Here is a 16,164-nt window from a genome sequence, read left to right on the forward strand (position 1 = left end):
GGCGCTCTGGCTATAATCATGAACTTCTCCACCTTGGTGTATTATACAGGGTGATTCACGAGGAATAATGAGCCCGACGGGATAGAAAATGTAACCCGCAATTCATCAGGAGAAAAACCCGGACATTTACCGCTTCGATGTCCGGTTTTTTGTTGCAATGTATTGTGGGTTGCATTTTCTATTCCGTCGGGCTCATTATTCCTCGTAAATCACCCTGTACATATTGTTTTACTACAGAAGTGGATTATTTTATCAAACATATCTTTTTCAGACAGGTTGTCTAGTAAATTTTTTACTTTAGTAAAATGGTAAAAGTTGTTTATACCTAGTTTGTATTTGGTGGGTGCAATGCAACTTATTTTCTGTAGATTTTCAGCATATTAGACATTTGCTATTATTGTCAATAAGAGTAAACATGCATTCTATTTTGATTCCTTCCAATTTTTCAGTATTCAAACCATGAAGAGATGCGAGGATAAGATATTTTGTGAGAGAACATTAACTTCCAAGGTTCCATAATTACGTACAATAAAATATGAAGACAAAATTGTCGCAATACTTTACTGAAATTTATCCACTTATGAAATACTTGCGTCTTATAAAAAGTGTATAAGAGTATTAACAAAGTATTCATTCGTGGGAACAAAACACATGTTTAATGGTTACAAAATTACTACATTGCATGTGCATTGGTTGCTAAATTAAGTCGCTAACGCTACATTATTTTTAACTAGCATAGTTGGCTCATTTAGATAAAATAGTTATTTTTGTATTAAATGCGCATTAAGTGACGGTCTCGACCACTCATGCGCCAACAAAACACGAATTTTGCCAAGAAATACAAACACTATTTTTTCTACAACCGTCAAAAAAAGAATTTGATTTTTGAAGGCAAATTAGATGAAGAAAATCAAAGTCTCAAGTATTGTGAGAAGTCATTGTAACTCAGGAAACGCGCAAATGAAGATTACATTTTTTCACACGTGAAAAAAAAATCGTTTTTTTAACACGTGAAAAAATGAGAAACTTTGCTACTTGATAAAGATGCAAAAATGTCACGTTTTTTTGACAGTTGTAGAAAAATAAATATTTTCAGTTTTTACGGTGAAAAAAAAAATAAAGCAGGAAACTTTTTGATAACTATTTTTGATCTATCAAAAAAGATATATATACACTGCGCCGCAAAATTAACGCATAATTTAGAAAATTAATCGTATTCCCTTTTATAAAATTTTTCACTGCCTTTTGGAAACCAAAAATGTTCATTCGCATTATCTTAAAGCTGAAATACGATACTCATTAGAAAACCACTTTTCATAATGCATCATTTAAAATTTAAATTTACAGGCTCTTTTAAAGTTTTTACACAGTATGCGCTAATTTTGCGGCGCAGTGTACTTTGCGACTTGATAATGATCCATAAATGTCGCGTTTTTTTGACGGTTGTAGAAAATAGTATTTTAAGCAACAAGATTCATAAACGGCACTTTAGACACGAGTTTTATGTTAGGCACGAGCGAAGCGTAGCGGAGCGAGTGTTTAATAAACAAGTGTCTAGAGATGTTTATAAACGAGTTGAATACACAAACTAAACAAGCAACTTTTTTATTAAACGTTAATTTAAACATACAAACTAAATGGGGCGTATCCGAGTTGGGCCCGGTACCTGAGATAATCCTCGCTCAAATTTATCAGCCCCCAAGTATCCCCAATCCGGGCACTGCCTAATCCGATAAGGAGTAAGGCCACCCGGCCAACAACTAATTATAAAAATGAATCTTAATTTTAGTTCCATTTGAATATTTACTAGTGAATCTGTAAATACCTACCTAGTCTCAGAAATGGAAGTGAAATCAATTTTGAGTGAAGGGAAACAGTTGCTTGTAGTGAATAATTTTAAGTTTTGTGTGGCAAGGAAGTTAAATGACGTTGAAATTCGGTGGGGTTGTGTCAACAAAAAATCAAACTGCCTTGCAACCTTCGGTTCCGAACCAACGAATGTGATCAGCAGTGATCTTATTCAAAATCACCCGGAAGAAGAAAATATAGAGAGGCAAGCACTGAGTAATGGCTTCAAAGGAAAAGCTCTAGACAATTTAACACACAAACCTGCAAAACTGTTGCGTCAAGAATTGCGACAAAATGGTTTTTTGGATCAAATTTTCACTTATGACGTGGATCGTGCCCTGAAGGCGGCGCGGCGGAGAATTATTACAGGTAGCCGGGCCCAACTCGGACACACCGACTAAATGAACTATTGCAGGCAAAAAAAGTGGGACATCAACGTCATTGTCTTGACTTTTAATGTGAAATAACCTTTATCTGATTCTAACCCTACTTTGAATTGATTGACGTCATTAAGTATTGTAGGTTGTAGGGAATGATTGTAAGTAAGCACGTAGTGAATATTTATTTAATGCAAAGTTCCAATTAAAATCTACCTACCTTTATCAAAAGAAGAGGGCATTTGGAAAAGGAAAATAGGAGTATAAAATAAATTTTTAAAATGTCAGCTGGAAAAGTGTAAAAAAAAATACAACAAAGCCCGCAATAGAACATATCAAATAGTTACAATATTTGAAAAATACAACGAATTATTCCACTGCAATGACGTTTTCTTTCACGCCGGATGCGAAACTGATAAACGTCAAAATACCAACTTGATTTAGAGCTAAATAAGTCCAAAAAATTCAAGCCGTCTTTAAAGAAACTTCGAGCGTGTTTAATACGCCGAAAACACCCGAATGGACATCAAGTTGTAACTAATGAACAATCGTTTTTAAAGTGACGTTTTATACACTATTTGTCAGTGCAAAATGTGACACTTTAGAGAAGAAAGTAGATAAAAAAATATATAAATTACCCCTTAGAAATATATCGGGTGTTTTTTTTAAACTCACCTTAAAGTTGGCGTTGAAGAGTCGATTGTGAACGCACTACTCGTCAGTGTGCAGAGAAAAAAACACACCGCAAAAAGTGAGGTTACATTTAAACAGCTAATCCGTGATCTGTAATCCGTGGTGCGTTCACAACCGACTCTTCAATGCCTACTCTGAGGTAAAATTAAAAAAAAAACACACGATAAATTAGTTGAGAAAAGACTATTTTAAGTGAAAGTCTGATACACTTCAGAAATTCACTTGTGTTTTATGGAAATAAAAAAATAACACAAAGACAATTTGTTCACCATCTAAGGTTTACAGAACCGACGAATAAAATAGCTTCTTCAATTTTTATTAAATTTAGTAGGTAGTAAATTTGAATATAAGATTTAGTAAGAAGAGGAATACCAAGACAATTAAGAAATGAAAAAAGTTAAATTAAACTTCGTTTTAACACTCGATCCAGTTTAACTAATACCTACAATAACATGTGTAAGAAAACTAACAACAAAATAAAACTATCTTAGTTTTTCGTTTCTTAAAATATCTACAACAAATCGGTATTTATAAATTAATCTGATAGGCTATACACAGGACTAGTTGATTTTGACAAATAAATTGTATTATTCCTCTTGGTTAAGAAGGTTTAGAATGTAAATGCTAAACAGTAATAACGAATACATAATAACAGCTAAAAACTTCTATACACTAAATATTTCAAAGTATAAGTATATCAATTTGTAAATAAAGAAGACAACAAAGATTACTATTACAAACATTTTAAAATAGCAACAATATCTAAGATCCTTACAGAAAATTGTATCTTATAACTTAATACATTTCCTATAAGTACTGAAACTGAAACCTATTCGGATCGTTACAGAACTTAACTGTAATACTTCGATAATTTAAATTAAAATAATTTAACTAAGACTCAAAACTCACAAACTTATATACAATACAGTACCAAGTACCAAGAAATTATATATAAAACTACCTAGTACAACTTGTTTGCTTCCAGAACTACGGATGTGGTTACAGTGAGAGTTCATACTTGCCCTGGGTCCTATACACGCTGCGTAGCTGACCAAATGCGCCACATAGTTTTGTTCAATGACTCCTCTTATCAAATGTGAACCTGGTCCTGTAGAAAAAATCCCGACGTCTTCCCCACCATGAGTCTCATCATCTAACTCAAAAGCTGCCAATTGTCGATACTTTGGATTATTCAGTCGATTTGTGTCATTCCTAACGTCTAGCCATGGTCCCAAAATGGATGACTCGTTTGATCTGTAGTGGTACCTAAATCCAGGCCCGTTAGCATATGTCAATGTCAGAGCCGGTTTATCGTCCTCCGTCTCAATTCCATACCCCAAAATATCATTTCCCCGTCTACCGTATCCATTTAGCGTCATGACATGCGAATGGTCAGCTGTGACAATGATTAGAGTGTCAGGACCGCACTCTTCAATGATTAAAGAAACGGTTTTATCAAATTCAGATGATTCTTCCAGAGCCAGTCGTGCATAGTTTTTATGATGACCATGGTCGATTCGTCCACCTTCAACTAACAACACAAATCCATTTTCGTTCCTTTTTAGAATATTGAGGCCCTTCTGGGTCATTTGTGATAAACTGGGAGTTCCTTTGGGACCTTTATCTCGGAGAAGGTCATAGGGTAAATGGTCGTGGTAGAAAAGACCTAATAAGTAGTCAACATCATCACTGACTTTTTCCAGTCCTTCGTTGTTGGTGACAAACGCTGATTTGAAATCTTTATGGTTTTTTATCCAAGTCTGTGTTAGATTTAAACCGTCACTTCTGATACACTCTCCATCACTGAGGTCTGTAGTTATGTGGCCTAATTGTTGATAACCGCCACCTAGTATTACCTGCAATGTAAAACATGAAGTGTTTGAGTTTATTTAATAAATTAGGGGTTTTTGTGAAGCATAATTTTTTTAGAGCCTGTGAATGCTGGATAATAAATGCTATAATGTCAAGAACGGATGGAATAAAATCAATCATAGAGTCGAAATATCATGAACAAGCAACATGTTACAAAAAACATTAGAAATTGAAAAGCGATAGCTTAAGAGATGCTGGAGTGGAGAAAATAGTGACTACTAACTACATAATTTAAACGCTATTATTTTCGTGGAAAGATTATTTATAGAGAGTGTTCCAAAAGTATCGCATTTGCTTAAAGGTGCGTCATCTAGAAGTGTCATGGACTGCTGAGATATACTTAAAATAAATCAATATCAAATCAAGACTCCACAATCAAGTTCGAAATTTAGAAGTAAACGAGCTTAGTTCATACCAAAACATCTATTTTGGATGTATAACTCATCGCCTTGAAGAGTTTGAGATAAAAAAAAATGAAAGAAGTACTGTCATTGAGGTTTAAAATCATTAATAAAATCATCATTTCAACAATTGGGACTAGACGGAAACATAGCTAGTGCACCTAATTGACGTTACAACGAAGGATTGTCACTGCATGTGTTTTTTTTTTAAATTCAATTAATTATGATCGCAGTGTTTTTTTACTAGCATTAATTTATACTCGATGGGTGAAATAACAAGTGTGCTTAACTTTACACATTTCACATTTGTCCAATTCTGGGTTTGGTCGTTTGTACATGTAAGGCTAAAACTCAAAAATGATATATTTTCGTCACATGCAAAGAGATGAGGAAACCAAAATAAATTAAAAGAAAGCGATGACAATCACATAAACAGTGTAAAATTTTATAATTTATTTAAGTCAAAACATTCTAAATATGTTTTATTTCACATGTTACGTCAACAATGTTTACTGATACTCAGACATAATAAGGTTTAAAATTAATCTATGAGATCTTCTTGCAATAAAAATAATTCTGGCTCATTAATACCTACCAGATTTATAGTAATAAATAGACTAATGACGGTATACCATAAATTATGTGCATCAACGAAATGTAGAATAATTGTAATTTCATATAATGTAATTTAAGTTTAAGTCACGTATTTAATAGTTATTTTTGTAATTTGCCTCCATTTTGATTCTCTAATAGATATATTAACGAACGCGACGTCATCATCTGGGATGTCCTTATAGCCATTATTTCACGGAACATTTTACGAAAATTTTTAGGTTGGCAAAACTTGATTCGTCATGCGTGTCAGTTTAAATTAAAAAATGTGCAAAGAATTATTAATCAAGCAACAAATTTGCGACCGTATTTTTGGGAATTTCACGTACCTATTTCAGCGGGCGTACATGAAAGATTATCTTTCATATTCGTGTTTTGTGACAGAATTTGGATAAAACAAAAAGCGACTTTGAAGACTTGATCAAATTTTCACTTTTAAAATTAAGACATTACCAACCGCCACGAAAATCCCTAAATCGAGGAAATTAAACATTTTTGTTTAAAAGCAGCTTAAAAAGGGCAAATTACAAAAAATAATATAAAAAACTCGTTTCATAAGACCTTGAAGCACTCATTCTTTAAAATAACTCGTGGCTACGCCACTCGTTTTTTAATCTTGAATTCGTGCTTCAAGACTGGTCTTATGAAACTTGTCTTTTAATATACTATTATTGTACCTATAAGTATTTTAGATAGCATTTTATCCACGCTAGACTGTTTAAAAAAACGTGCCAGTGCGAACACACGAGCGTTTAATATTCTTAAGTGGATAAAATGCAACTAAAACACGAATGCAATATAACGTTTTATTCACAAGCCCAAATTATTATTTAAAATATCACAAAGAATGTCCCTTCTGAAACTCGGTGAAACTCAGAACGCTAGGTGCTGGTTGCTAAGGTTATTTGTAGTCTATTTTTTTGTTTTACTCGAAAAAGTGTCGAAAATGGAAGAAGTTGAGTCTATTCCTCAAGAAATCTTTGAAAAAGCCTAAGAAGCAACTCAGACTTTATTACCAGAAAAGTCTAAAGAACATTACGAAAAAGAATTCGCTAAATTCAACAAGTGGAGAGAACAACGCCAAGTAATCAATGAGGAAGGAAGGAAGGAAGGAAGTCATGCTCTCATATTTTCTGAATATCAAGAAAAAGTACGCAGCTTCATCGATGTGGAGCAAGTATTCTATGCTAAAGACTACAATAAAAATTCACAAAAACATAGACTTGTCAAAGTACGGCAAATTGACAGCTTTCCTTAAAATTGTTTCCAAAGGAAATAAAGTAAAGAAATCAAAAGTGTTGGAAAGAAAACATATTGAAGAATTTCTGACAGGTGCTCCTGATGAACAATATTTAATGTTGAAGGTAAACTTTTACTTTTTTGATAATATTATAGGTATGAATTTTGAATTATTTAGGTTACATTAATAATGGAAGTCGCAGGTGGATGTAGATGTTGCGAATTAACAATGTTAAAAATTGATGACGTACTCGTACAAGATATGGGCTCATATCTGTTGGTGTCAATAGCTGATACGAAGACGAACATTTCACGTAAGTTCACCATTATCAAAGAAGGATTTTGTGCCAGTGCTGTGAGCCTTTGTAAGAAGTACATTTTGCTACGTCCGAAGGGGTTGCCACACCGCAGATTCTTCTTACGATATATAAATGAAAAATGTACAGTGGAAGCTGTTGGAATTAATACATTAGCAAAGGTACCTTTCAAAGTTGCTTCGTTTTTAAAACTGCCCAACGCGAAAACCTACACGGGCCACTGCATGAGACGTACATCAACAACCTTGTTAGCGAATAAGGGTGCTGACATTACAATGATTAAACGGCACGCTGGGTGGCGGTCTTCAACAATAGCAGAAAGTTACATTGAAGACTTCATATCAAATAAACTGGATATAGCAAAGAAAATTTAAGAGGCATCTTCTAGTTCCAGACAAGAAGACACAGTCGCAATTTCTACCAATTCGTCAGAAACTGTGCCAGATGTAACGATTTCTAATGTCAAAAAAGAGATGCATAAGAGTGGATAAAAGTCGCTTTAAAATGTGATTGTGGATAATAGTATATTGGGATATAAGGTTAGTAAGTGCATTATAACAGAATTGAGATAGAGTTTGAAAAATCTCAATCTTTTAACTTCCGAGATGCTGTTATGGAACTACTAACCGCATATCCCACAACGTTTTTCGCACAATCACTTATATGGAAAAAAATGACTTTGAAGTAGTTTTTTTGACAAGAAAATTTTGAAGACATTAACGACATTAATGTCATTAATAACTTACCTCAGTAGGTATCGGTGTCGTTATTTACTTACAGCATTAGGGTTGTTAAGTTTAACTTTCAGATTGTGCCAACAACAATTGTAAGTAGCTATAACAACACGATTGCGCGAAAAAGATTTTTTTGTTCGACACTGTCAGAATTTGAGAATTTTCTCCTATGTGAACGGATTTTGATAAATTTGACAACTTGTCAAAACGAAACGTCAAGCTAATTTTAAAGATTTTCAGCAATTTGGTGCCTTTGGGGGACTCGTCGAACAAAAAAACGTTGTATTCAACTCGTTCTTGTATAATTTGGGCTTTTTTGGCACTCGTGGACCTTTAAACTCTCGTTTCACTCGAGTTTTAAACTGGCCCACTCATGCCAAAAAAAAGCCCAAATTACACGCGAACTCGTTAAATAAACTACTATTTTCTTCAAACGTCCGTAAATTATGACATTATCCTGCTGCATTGATAATGCTAAAGTGTCACTTCATTGTCATGGCATCTAACGAGCTGACGAGCGGCAGATAAAGTTATTATCTCCGATGAGAGCGGCAGATAAAGTTATTATCTCCGCTGAGGGCGTCCGTGAAGTTATTATCTCCGCTGATGAGCGGCAGTAAAGTAAACTAGCTAAATCCTACTTGGTTTCTTAACATGTCTTAAATAATTTGTTATGAAGGTTTGAAGAAAAAATAGTATATGTTATTCGGAGCAAAAATGGTTTTATGTGCTTTGGCTGGTTTGTCTGCCTCACTGCGTTCGGCAGCCAATCTACCAGCCGCACCACATAAAACTTCATTTTTGCTCCTCATAACCTAATATACTATTATCGTATCATTAACGATTATGATCACTTTATGTTACACATTTATTGATAATTATGAAGTCCATAATATTGAATAACTCAGCTTCCTTAGTTACTTATAATATGTTAGTTAATCATAATAATTCATTAGCTACGCGCTCATAATACGTTAGATATAATGATACGAAAAAGCTTCGAATATAACTCCAGTATTATGGGATTTAAACAACGCTGGGACGTTGTGCAGGCGACTCGGCTAATCGCCTCGTCACCTGGCAACGTCCTCGCATATTATAAATCCCATAATCTTCTCGTTATATTAGTAACTATTAAATATAAGAAACAAACAGACAACATGAAACTGCAGTCCTAAAAGAACACTAGTTCGGCTTACCAAGTTTTATTATTAGTTGAAGCAAGGACAACAAAAAATGAATTGCTCAATTACTCACTTTAAAGTTATTTCCGGGAGCATCTTCAATTAGTTGCCGCGCTATATCTTTGACGAACGGCTTAAATTCTTGAGGAATTTCACTGTCACATTCCCACTCTCGGAAGTGAACATGAGCGTACGTTGAAGCTGGTGTAGCATGTGTAATTCTTGTTGTCGTAATAATTCCTAAGATTATAAATTAATTATTAGTGTTATTGTACATTTTTGTATATTATACCGGTGTCTTTTTTGGCGCGCTGAGCCCAGTCCATGATACTGTCCAGTTTACTTTTTTCAAAAACGATCGGGTCTGCTACGGTCTTCTTAGCTTTAACGTCCAGCCCTACCGCTTCATAGCGCGTTTTTGCTCCTATTTTTACAAGCAAATATTATTACTAAACAATTCGCTAAAAATGTAGTGATTGATTTTGAATGAAAATGTACCTGTGAAGAGAGCAGTGGCAGTTCCGGCGGAATCTGGTACTTGCATGTCCACATTATAAGTCTAAAAGTTATTATTGTTAAGACAAAAACGTTTGTTGGTGAAAACACACATATATGACCATATCCAAATATGGACATATTCAAATGTGAACATATTATCTAATAGTTTTTACCAGTATATCAAAGATGATCAAAAGTATCAAAGATGCAAGATAGGTTTTTTAGATAAATACATAGAAGCGCTAGCGTAGCGAAAGCTGTAAATATGCAAAGGCTGGAAAACCCCATTTGAGCCAAGGAAGATTTATGTATGTCAAAAAATGCTTCATCAGAGAGACTGGTTCAACAAGAGGTTGCCAAAAATATAGTGCAATTGTGACTTTGCCTATTAAAGTAGTTTACAATGGTTTAATTACGCTAGAGTCACATCATTTCTTTGAGTAAACTCTACAGCAACAACGAGTATCGAGGTTTTATGTGTTTCAGAAAATACTATCCGACAGGCCACATTTATCAGTGTTCGATCAATTATTGTATCTGTTAATGTTAACGTTAAACAACATTTTCGCATGAGCTAAATTCAATTGTTAACAAAAAGTAGTGTCCCTTTTAAGTGGGCCGTAAAATTTTTATCGCCCTAGGACTAGAGATATACCCTTGGCTCCCACCATTGAGTGATAGAATAGGTACATACTTTTGCGACCGAATGTGAATAAATTATTTTATTTACTATTCATTTAAAGGGAAATTCATATCTCTAACGATCCAATCTCACAGTTATTGAAATAAAGAAATAGAAGGCTGTACCTTTACTAGGGCAACATTTGGAAATTTGTCGTAGGCCAAATTATGATCCTCGCCACTTTTCCCAAAAGTCCTTTGTCCTTTATAAATCCTCGTGGCAGTAATTGTAGGGATTCCCATGCCGTCACCGATCAAAATGACAACATTCTTGGCAAAATGTTTTTTCTCGACTTGATCAAGCTTCAGATTGTTTTCCAAATGAGCGCCACCGAGATCGAACCAAAATTTTTGGTCTTCCAGCAGAAGATTTTCATCAGGAGTGGGACTAATATATTTAAATAGATCTATAATTTTCAAAAACGTACGTGAAAATCAATCGGAATAAATGCAGTTTCTTACCTTGATCTCTAGAGTCTATAATTACGGCGGCCATTTTGATTGAAATTGAGCAGAACAAAACGGTAAGTACGGAAACGAACATGATTTCTTCTTTCATGACTGTGTGGGAAGTGTAACTTTAGTTTTTATTTAAATAAGAAGTTTCCACGTGATGGGTTCATGACAATAGTTAATAACAAATAATTAATGTGTAATGTGTTAAGATGATAATATTAGAGCAATTTACTTGTGTAAATAACACGCTTTTTCTGAAGTTCACTTTGTAGTTTTACGTTAGCTAAGTATTTAAGTAAAAAATTTACTGCACGATACGTTTTAACTGTTTGAAGTGTCATTATCTAGTAAAATAAAACATTCAAAGACCCTGAACAAATGCACATAATATTTTAATGTATTTTAACAATAAATATTACAATGTCAAGTTTAAGTAAAATTATTTTTGTTTAACCATCAATGTGTACTAGATCAATAAAAAATATTAAAAAATAATGATTCTTGTTTGCTGAAGATTTTATCTTTATTGCATTAATTATTTGGGTAAATAAGATCCTGGTTAATATATTAATTAATTTATGTCCCATCATTACTACTTAGCACTGGTGCAAGAGTAATAATAATAATTATCTGACAAACACATGATATAAAAGGTGCCTAATTTCCTGTATAATTTACAAATTAAACAAACATTGAAAAAGAGTAAAAAAAAATTATATTATATAATGACAGGCTACAGCTGGCCTTTACATATAATTATATATAATAGTCAATAAATACAGTGGTAAGCAATAAATTTTGTCGTTAGTGTCATTCTTTGACGTAACTACAGAGTGATAAACAAGAAAACAAGTCAAGAATGCTATCTCATCTTTTATTTTATCGAAACGTCTCTCTTAGCTTAATCGTACACATACGTATACTTGCTATACAGAGTCGTTTGATTGGTTGTCCACCTCTCGAAAAATATATTATTAATTAATTAATTATCAATAATTAATGCTGTAAGTTCAATGGTAAAATTTATTTTACCACTTATTGCTTTAAAATAAAAAAAAAATTACAAGATTTTAGTTTCATTATACAGATCATTATAAATGATTGTAGTCGAAGCAAGCCATGCCCATGTTATGAAATTTTTGTTTTAGGTGTTTATTTCTTTCCAAATGAACGATTGAATCTAAGAATATTGAATTGTTTTGCAACCAATTTAACTCCTCTCTTTTATATGGAGCGGCAATCATGAATTTTACATTCGGTTTTTACGCCTACCTGGACTACAATCATTTATAATTACCCTGCAGTAAAATCATTATACATAGCAATAATGACGCTTCTTCAATTATTTTAAAATTTTCTTAGTAAGTTCCACATGCAGATATCTTTTTATTTTGGTCTTGATTTTATTCGATAGAAATAGGTAAATAACTCTTACTTTAATTATTGCTAGTCAAGTACTAACAAAATAAGTAGAAAGTAAAATTTTGTAACAATAATTTTTATTTAAATGAAAATATTTCTAAAACAGCAAAATTTTTAATTTTACATTTAATTTTTTTAAATGATGAAGCAATCGTAGAAGTGAGTTTCATTTTGCTAATCAGATTCCAAAAGATATACCTACTATCGCGGCCAAAAAAAAGTAGGGCAACTCATTCAAACTCATTCATTTTGGATACAGTAACGTATTGTCCTACTTTTTTTTTGGCCGCGATTGTACATATTGGAAAAAAGTGCGAATGACATTTTCAAAAACTTTAAAGCTATAAAATTTTCATCACCTTAAATTTACGAGTATGATAACATTTTGACCATGGGGGTCAACACTACCGTTGAAAACATTGTAAATAAATAAAACATTGGAATATTTTAAAATTAAGTTGTCTAATGTGTTAATTTGTGTAAATAAGCAAGTTTACTATTCGTTAGAACAAAAAACTTACCAAAATCGTCAAGAAATGTTAAAAAAAAATCTCTTTTAGAATTCGTGCAGTAGTTGCTAATTAAATAATTAATTGCTTTTCTGTAAATGTAAGTGATATTCCATAACTGGTGGCATTTAGTAGATAATTCTGCAGTAGCAACCTTAAATTTTGTGGCCAAATTAAATTGAATGATCTAAAGTATATAAAAATCAACGTGAAACTGTTTGATGAAAAATTTCATGATTTGCTTTAGAACTTTAGACTATTTGAATTGTAAATATTGACGTGACCAGCTTAATTCCTTTTATTGATAGATAGTTAGCAATCCGATGCAAATTACTTTAAAAATTCAGAATTACCTTGAAAAAGCAGATGAAATCAATACCTGCTTTATATTGTTACACTACCGAAGTATGTAATATCTTGTCTCACTAAAATAAAAATAAAGCAGTTTTACTTTTATTTCCGTTAAGTCTGCCAGTTAAATATCAGAGAGGACTTCTGTTATTTGGTATTTGCTTATTACCAAGAAAAAGATCAAAAAATAATACTAAAAAAATATATATATTTTCCACGTTTCAATGAATATTTTATCGAGATATTGTAACATTTCGACTTCCCTGACTTTTCCTCGATGATTTTTTTTCTTCCTCATTTGGTGTATTGTTGGTTGCCGCATTCCCTCGGATGAAATTTTGCGGAAAAATACGAAACAAAAATAATGAGAAAAGAAGTATTCATGGATCCTACGTTGTGTTTTATTTTCCATTTTGTTTAATTAGGCTCTAACGAGAGGCCGTACCTTAGGAAGGTTTTCAAAGATGAAATTAAAACGATTGCGCACACTTCACTTAAATTTTATTTAACAAATAATCGAGTGTGGTGGAGTTTGGTCCCAACAAATGATAGAAATAAATAAATGAATTTAATAACAGAATTTGGTGGGAATTTGACCCAATCAGATTTGACTTGCGCCCCTCGAATTGAGATCTGACTCATGAATAAATGACTAAGCTGGGCAAATAAAGGAGTTTATGGCGCGAACAGCATTATACGAGTTTGAGATGCGAACTATGTGATCCGATTTAGATTTGACTTGTTTCCCCAATTAAATTGAACCCGACGCGATGCCCTGGAATCTCATAGATCACCCCGGTCTACTCCGGTGGTCGAAAATAAAAGGGAAAAAAGGTTCTAACAGGGCCAAAGGGTACCTCTCTTCACGTGTCAGCTGGCCTAGTTTGGTCGCTGGCCCCCTTGGGGGTGACGAGGCTAATTTTGTGCTCTTACGCCGGACCACAGCTTATTGAGTGCGACGGACACTGGCGGTAGCTTCCCGAACTCGAGAATCCAAGACATAAATAATGAATGGAAATGTTTATAATAATTGCATACAGGTTCCCCTTGACAAGAGCACGTTTCCCCAATCGGTAAATGCAAGAAGATCACATACTTCGCGATAAAGAAATTAATATAAGATTCTAAAGAGTCACGTGGTCATCAAAAGCTCAAAGAAAATAATATTATCTTTACTTTAGAACGATAAAGAACTAAATGCTGTTTGACTAATTAAATCGCGACTACAAATAATGTACAAGAATTAGAGAAATAATTTACCTTGTGAATGTAAAGAACATGGTCACAAAATGGCTGCTGGAAGTACAGAACGTACCTCCGGCTACTTTGGAGATCAGACCCCGAGTGAATCAAAAAAGCCTTGTTTCCCGTCCCGCAATCGGTTTTATCATTTCTGGCGCACCCCCCTTTCGCAACCCCTACTTGACCAAAGTGACCAATCAGCTCGGTTCTACTTTACGCCGACCGCGACACCCTTTCGATATCTCTAGAACTTTTGAAATTACAGTTTCCGTTTTCCACCAATGATTTAAATGTTTAAATTTAGACTTTTGTTAGGACCAGACCGAATGTACATAATTTGTTGTTGAATTAGAACTCTGAAAAAGAACACTAAATTACTGACTCTATACAATAATAAACCTCAACATCAAGAAACAAACAAAATTAAAAATGGAACAAATAGAATTAAACAGGAACACTGAATTACCGACTCTATACAGTAATAAAAATCAGCACCAAGAATTAAACAGAATTAAAATGAAACAAACAGAATTAAAATGGAACAAACAGAATTAAAATGAAACAAACATAATAAACATGAAACAAACAGAATTAAAATAGAACAAATTAACCTTATTTTGAAACCTAAATTGGGCTTGAAACGCTGTTACGTAATTGTCATGTCATGCAACTAAATTCCGTTGATCTGCTACTTCTAGAAATTGTTCTACATTGGTTTGATTCCCCAAAACCGTTCTAATTAATAATTACTTCGTAAATTTCATTCTCTCTCTCTCACTCACACGTATAATTTCTACGACTACCTGGCTTTACCGTTATCCGGTCCTCTGTGTTTTCTACCGACACCCTTTCTACTTTGCTTTCTTACTTTTCTAACTAAAAGTGCAAACGATTCTAGTTATTTTCTACGATAAAGCGCTCTGTTTTTAATTTGCAATTCTCGCCCTTTAATTACAAATATGCCACAAATTTGAGAATGCTAAAAAAGTAAATTAACCTAATGGACATTAATTTTGTGTTCTCTCAATTTGAAACCTGCTAACATCAAATTAATTAATTCAATTATTCCCTGATTTTAACTGGACTCCCCAAATTGTCGAACGAGTAAATTTTGCAATGTTTCTTTTCCCATAAAAACTGTTATCTTTGTGTTGTGTTCGGACAGGACGTGTACCTGCATTTTCAAAGAAAGGTTGGCAGATTTCACTTGAGGAATGTGGTGCCGACACGGCTTCAATAAAATTTACAACTGACCAGCATTTCCGTCGCAAATGAACGGTATTTAAAATATTTCGTTGAAATTATTTTAAAATTAAAATTCTTAATTTATCGAACCTATTCGGACCGTTACAATATATTATTAAAAATGCAAATAAATATCTAAACATTAACACAAAATGTTAATTGTTTGAGTTATACAGTAGTCTGTTCTGTTAAAATATAACTTTGAAACCATTGAAACTAATACCACAGTTCTAATTAAATAAATACTGTAACCTACCTGAGGGGATGGTCCACTGCCTCGGCATCAGTCGTAGAGCAATTTTTGTATTGGGGGGTTCCTTTTCGAAAAAAATAGGGCGCCACGGATTTGGTTGAAAAAAAGTTTAGAAATTTAACTCTGGGTCCAAATCCGAAAACCTCAGAAGAAAAATTCCGGCAATTCAATGATACAAGCGCATTGAAATAAACGTGTATTGATAAAAAATTGAAAAAATGAACATGAAA

At 33.4% G+C, this 16,164-nt stretch overlaps 1 protein-coding gene across 2 annotated transcripts; it reads right to left on the reverse strand.

Annotated features, from left to right (window-relative positions):
• Positions 1-2,543: 2,543 nt before the first annotated feature.
• LOC138133513 (alkaline phosphatase 4-like) lies at positions 2,544-13,047 on the reverse strand. Of its 2 annotated transcripts, XM_069051461.1 has the most exons (7): positions 12,856-13,047; positions 10,919-11,017; positions 10,583-10,863; positions 9,776-9,836; positions 9,570-9,701; positions 9,351-9,517; positions 2,544-4,774 (listed from the first exon to the last, which is right to left on the reverse strand). In XM_069051461.1, the coding sequence occupies exons 2-7, from the start codon at positions 11,013-11,015 to the stop codon at positions 3,824-3,826; spliced, it is 1,689 nt and encodes a 562-aa protein (XP_068907562.1). In that variant the 5' UTR covers positions 11,016-11,017; positions 12,856-13,047; the 3' UTR covers positions 2,544-3,823. The 2 variants fall into 2 exon arrangements, with proteins under 2 accessions (XP_068907562.1, XP_068907563.1); XM_069051462.1 differs by lacking the exon at positions 12,856-13,047 and having other exon boundaries at positions 10,919-11,273.
• Between the last annotated feature and the right edge of the window lie 3,117 nt (positions 13,048-16,164).

Source organism: Tenebrio molitor, chromosome 6, assembly GCF_963966145.1.
Source record: "Tenebrio molitor chromosome 6, icTenMoli1.1, whole genome shotgun sequence".
In the NCBI taxonomy this organism is placed as follows: Eukaryota; Metazoa; Arthropoda; class Insecta; order Coleoptera; family Tenebrionidae; genus Tenebrio; species Tenebrio molitor.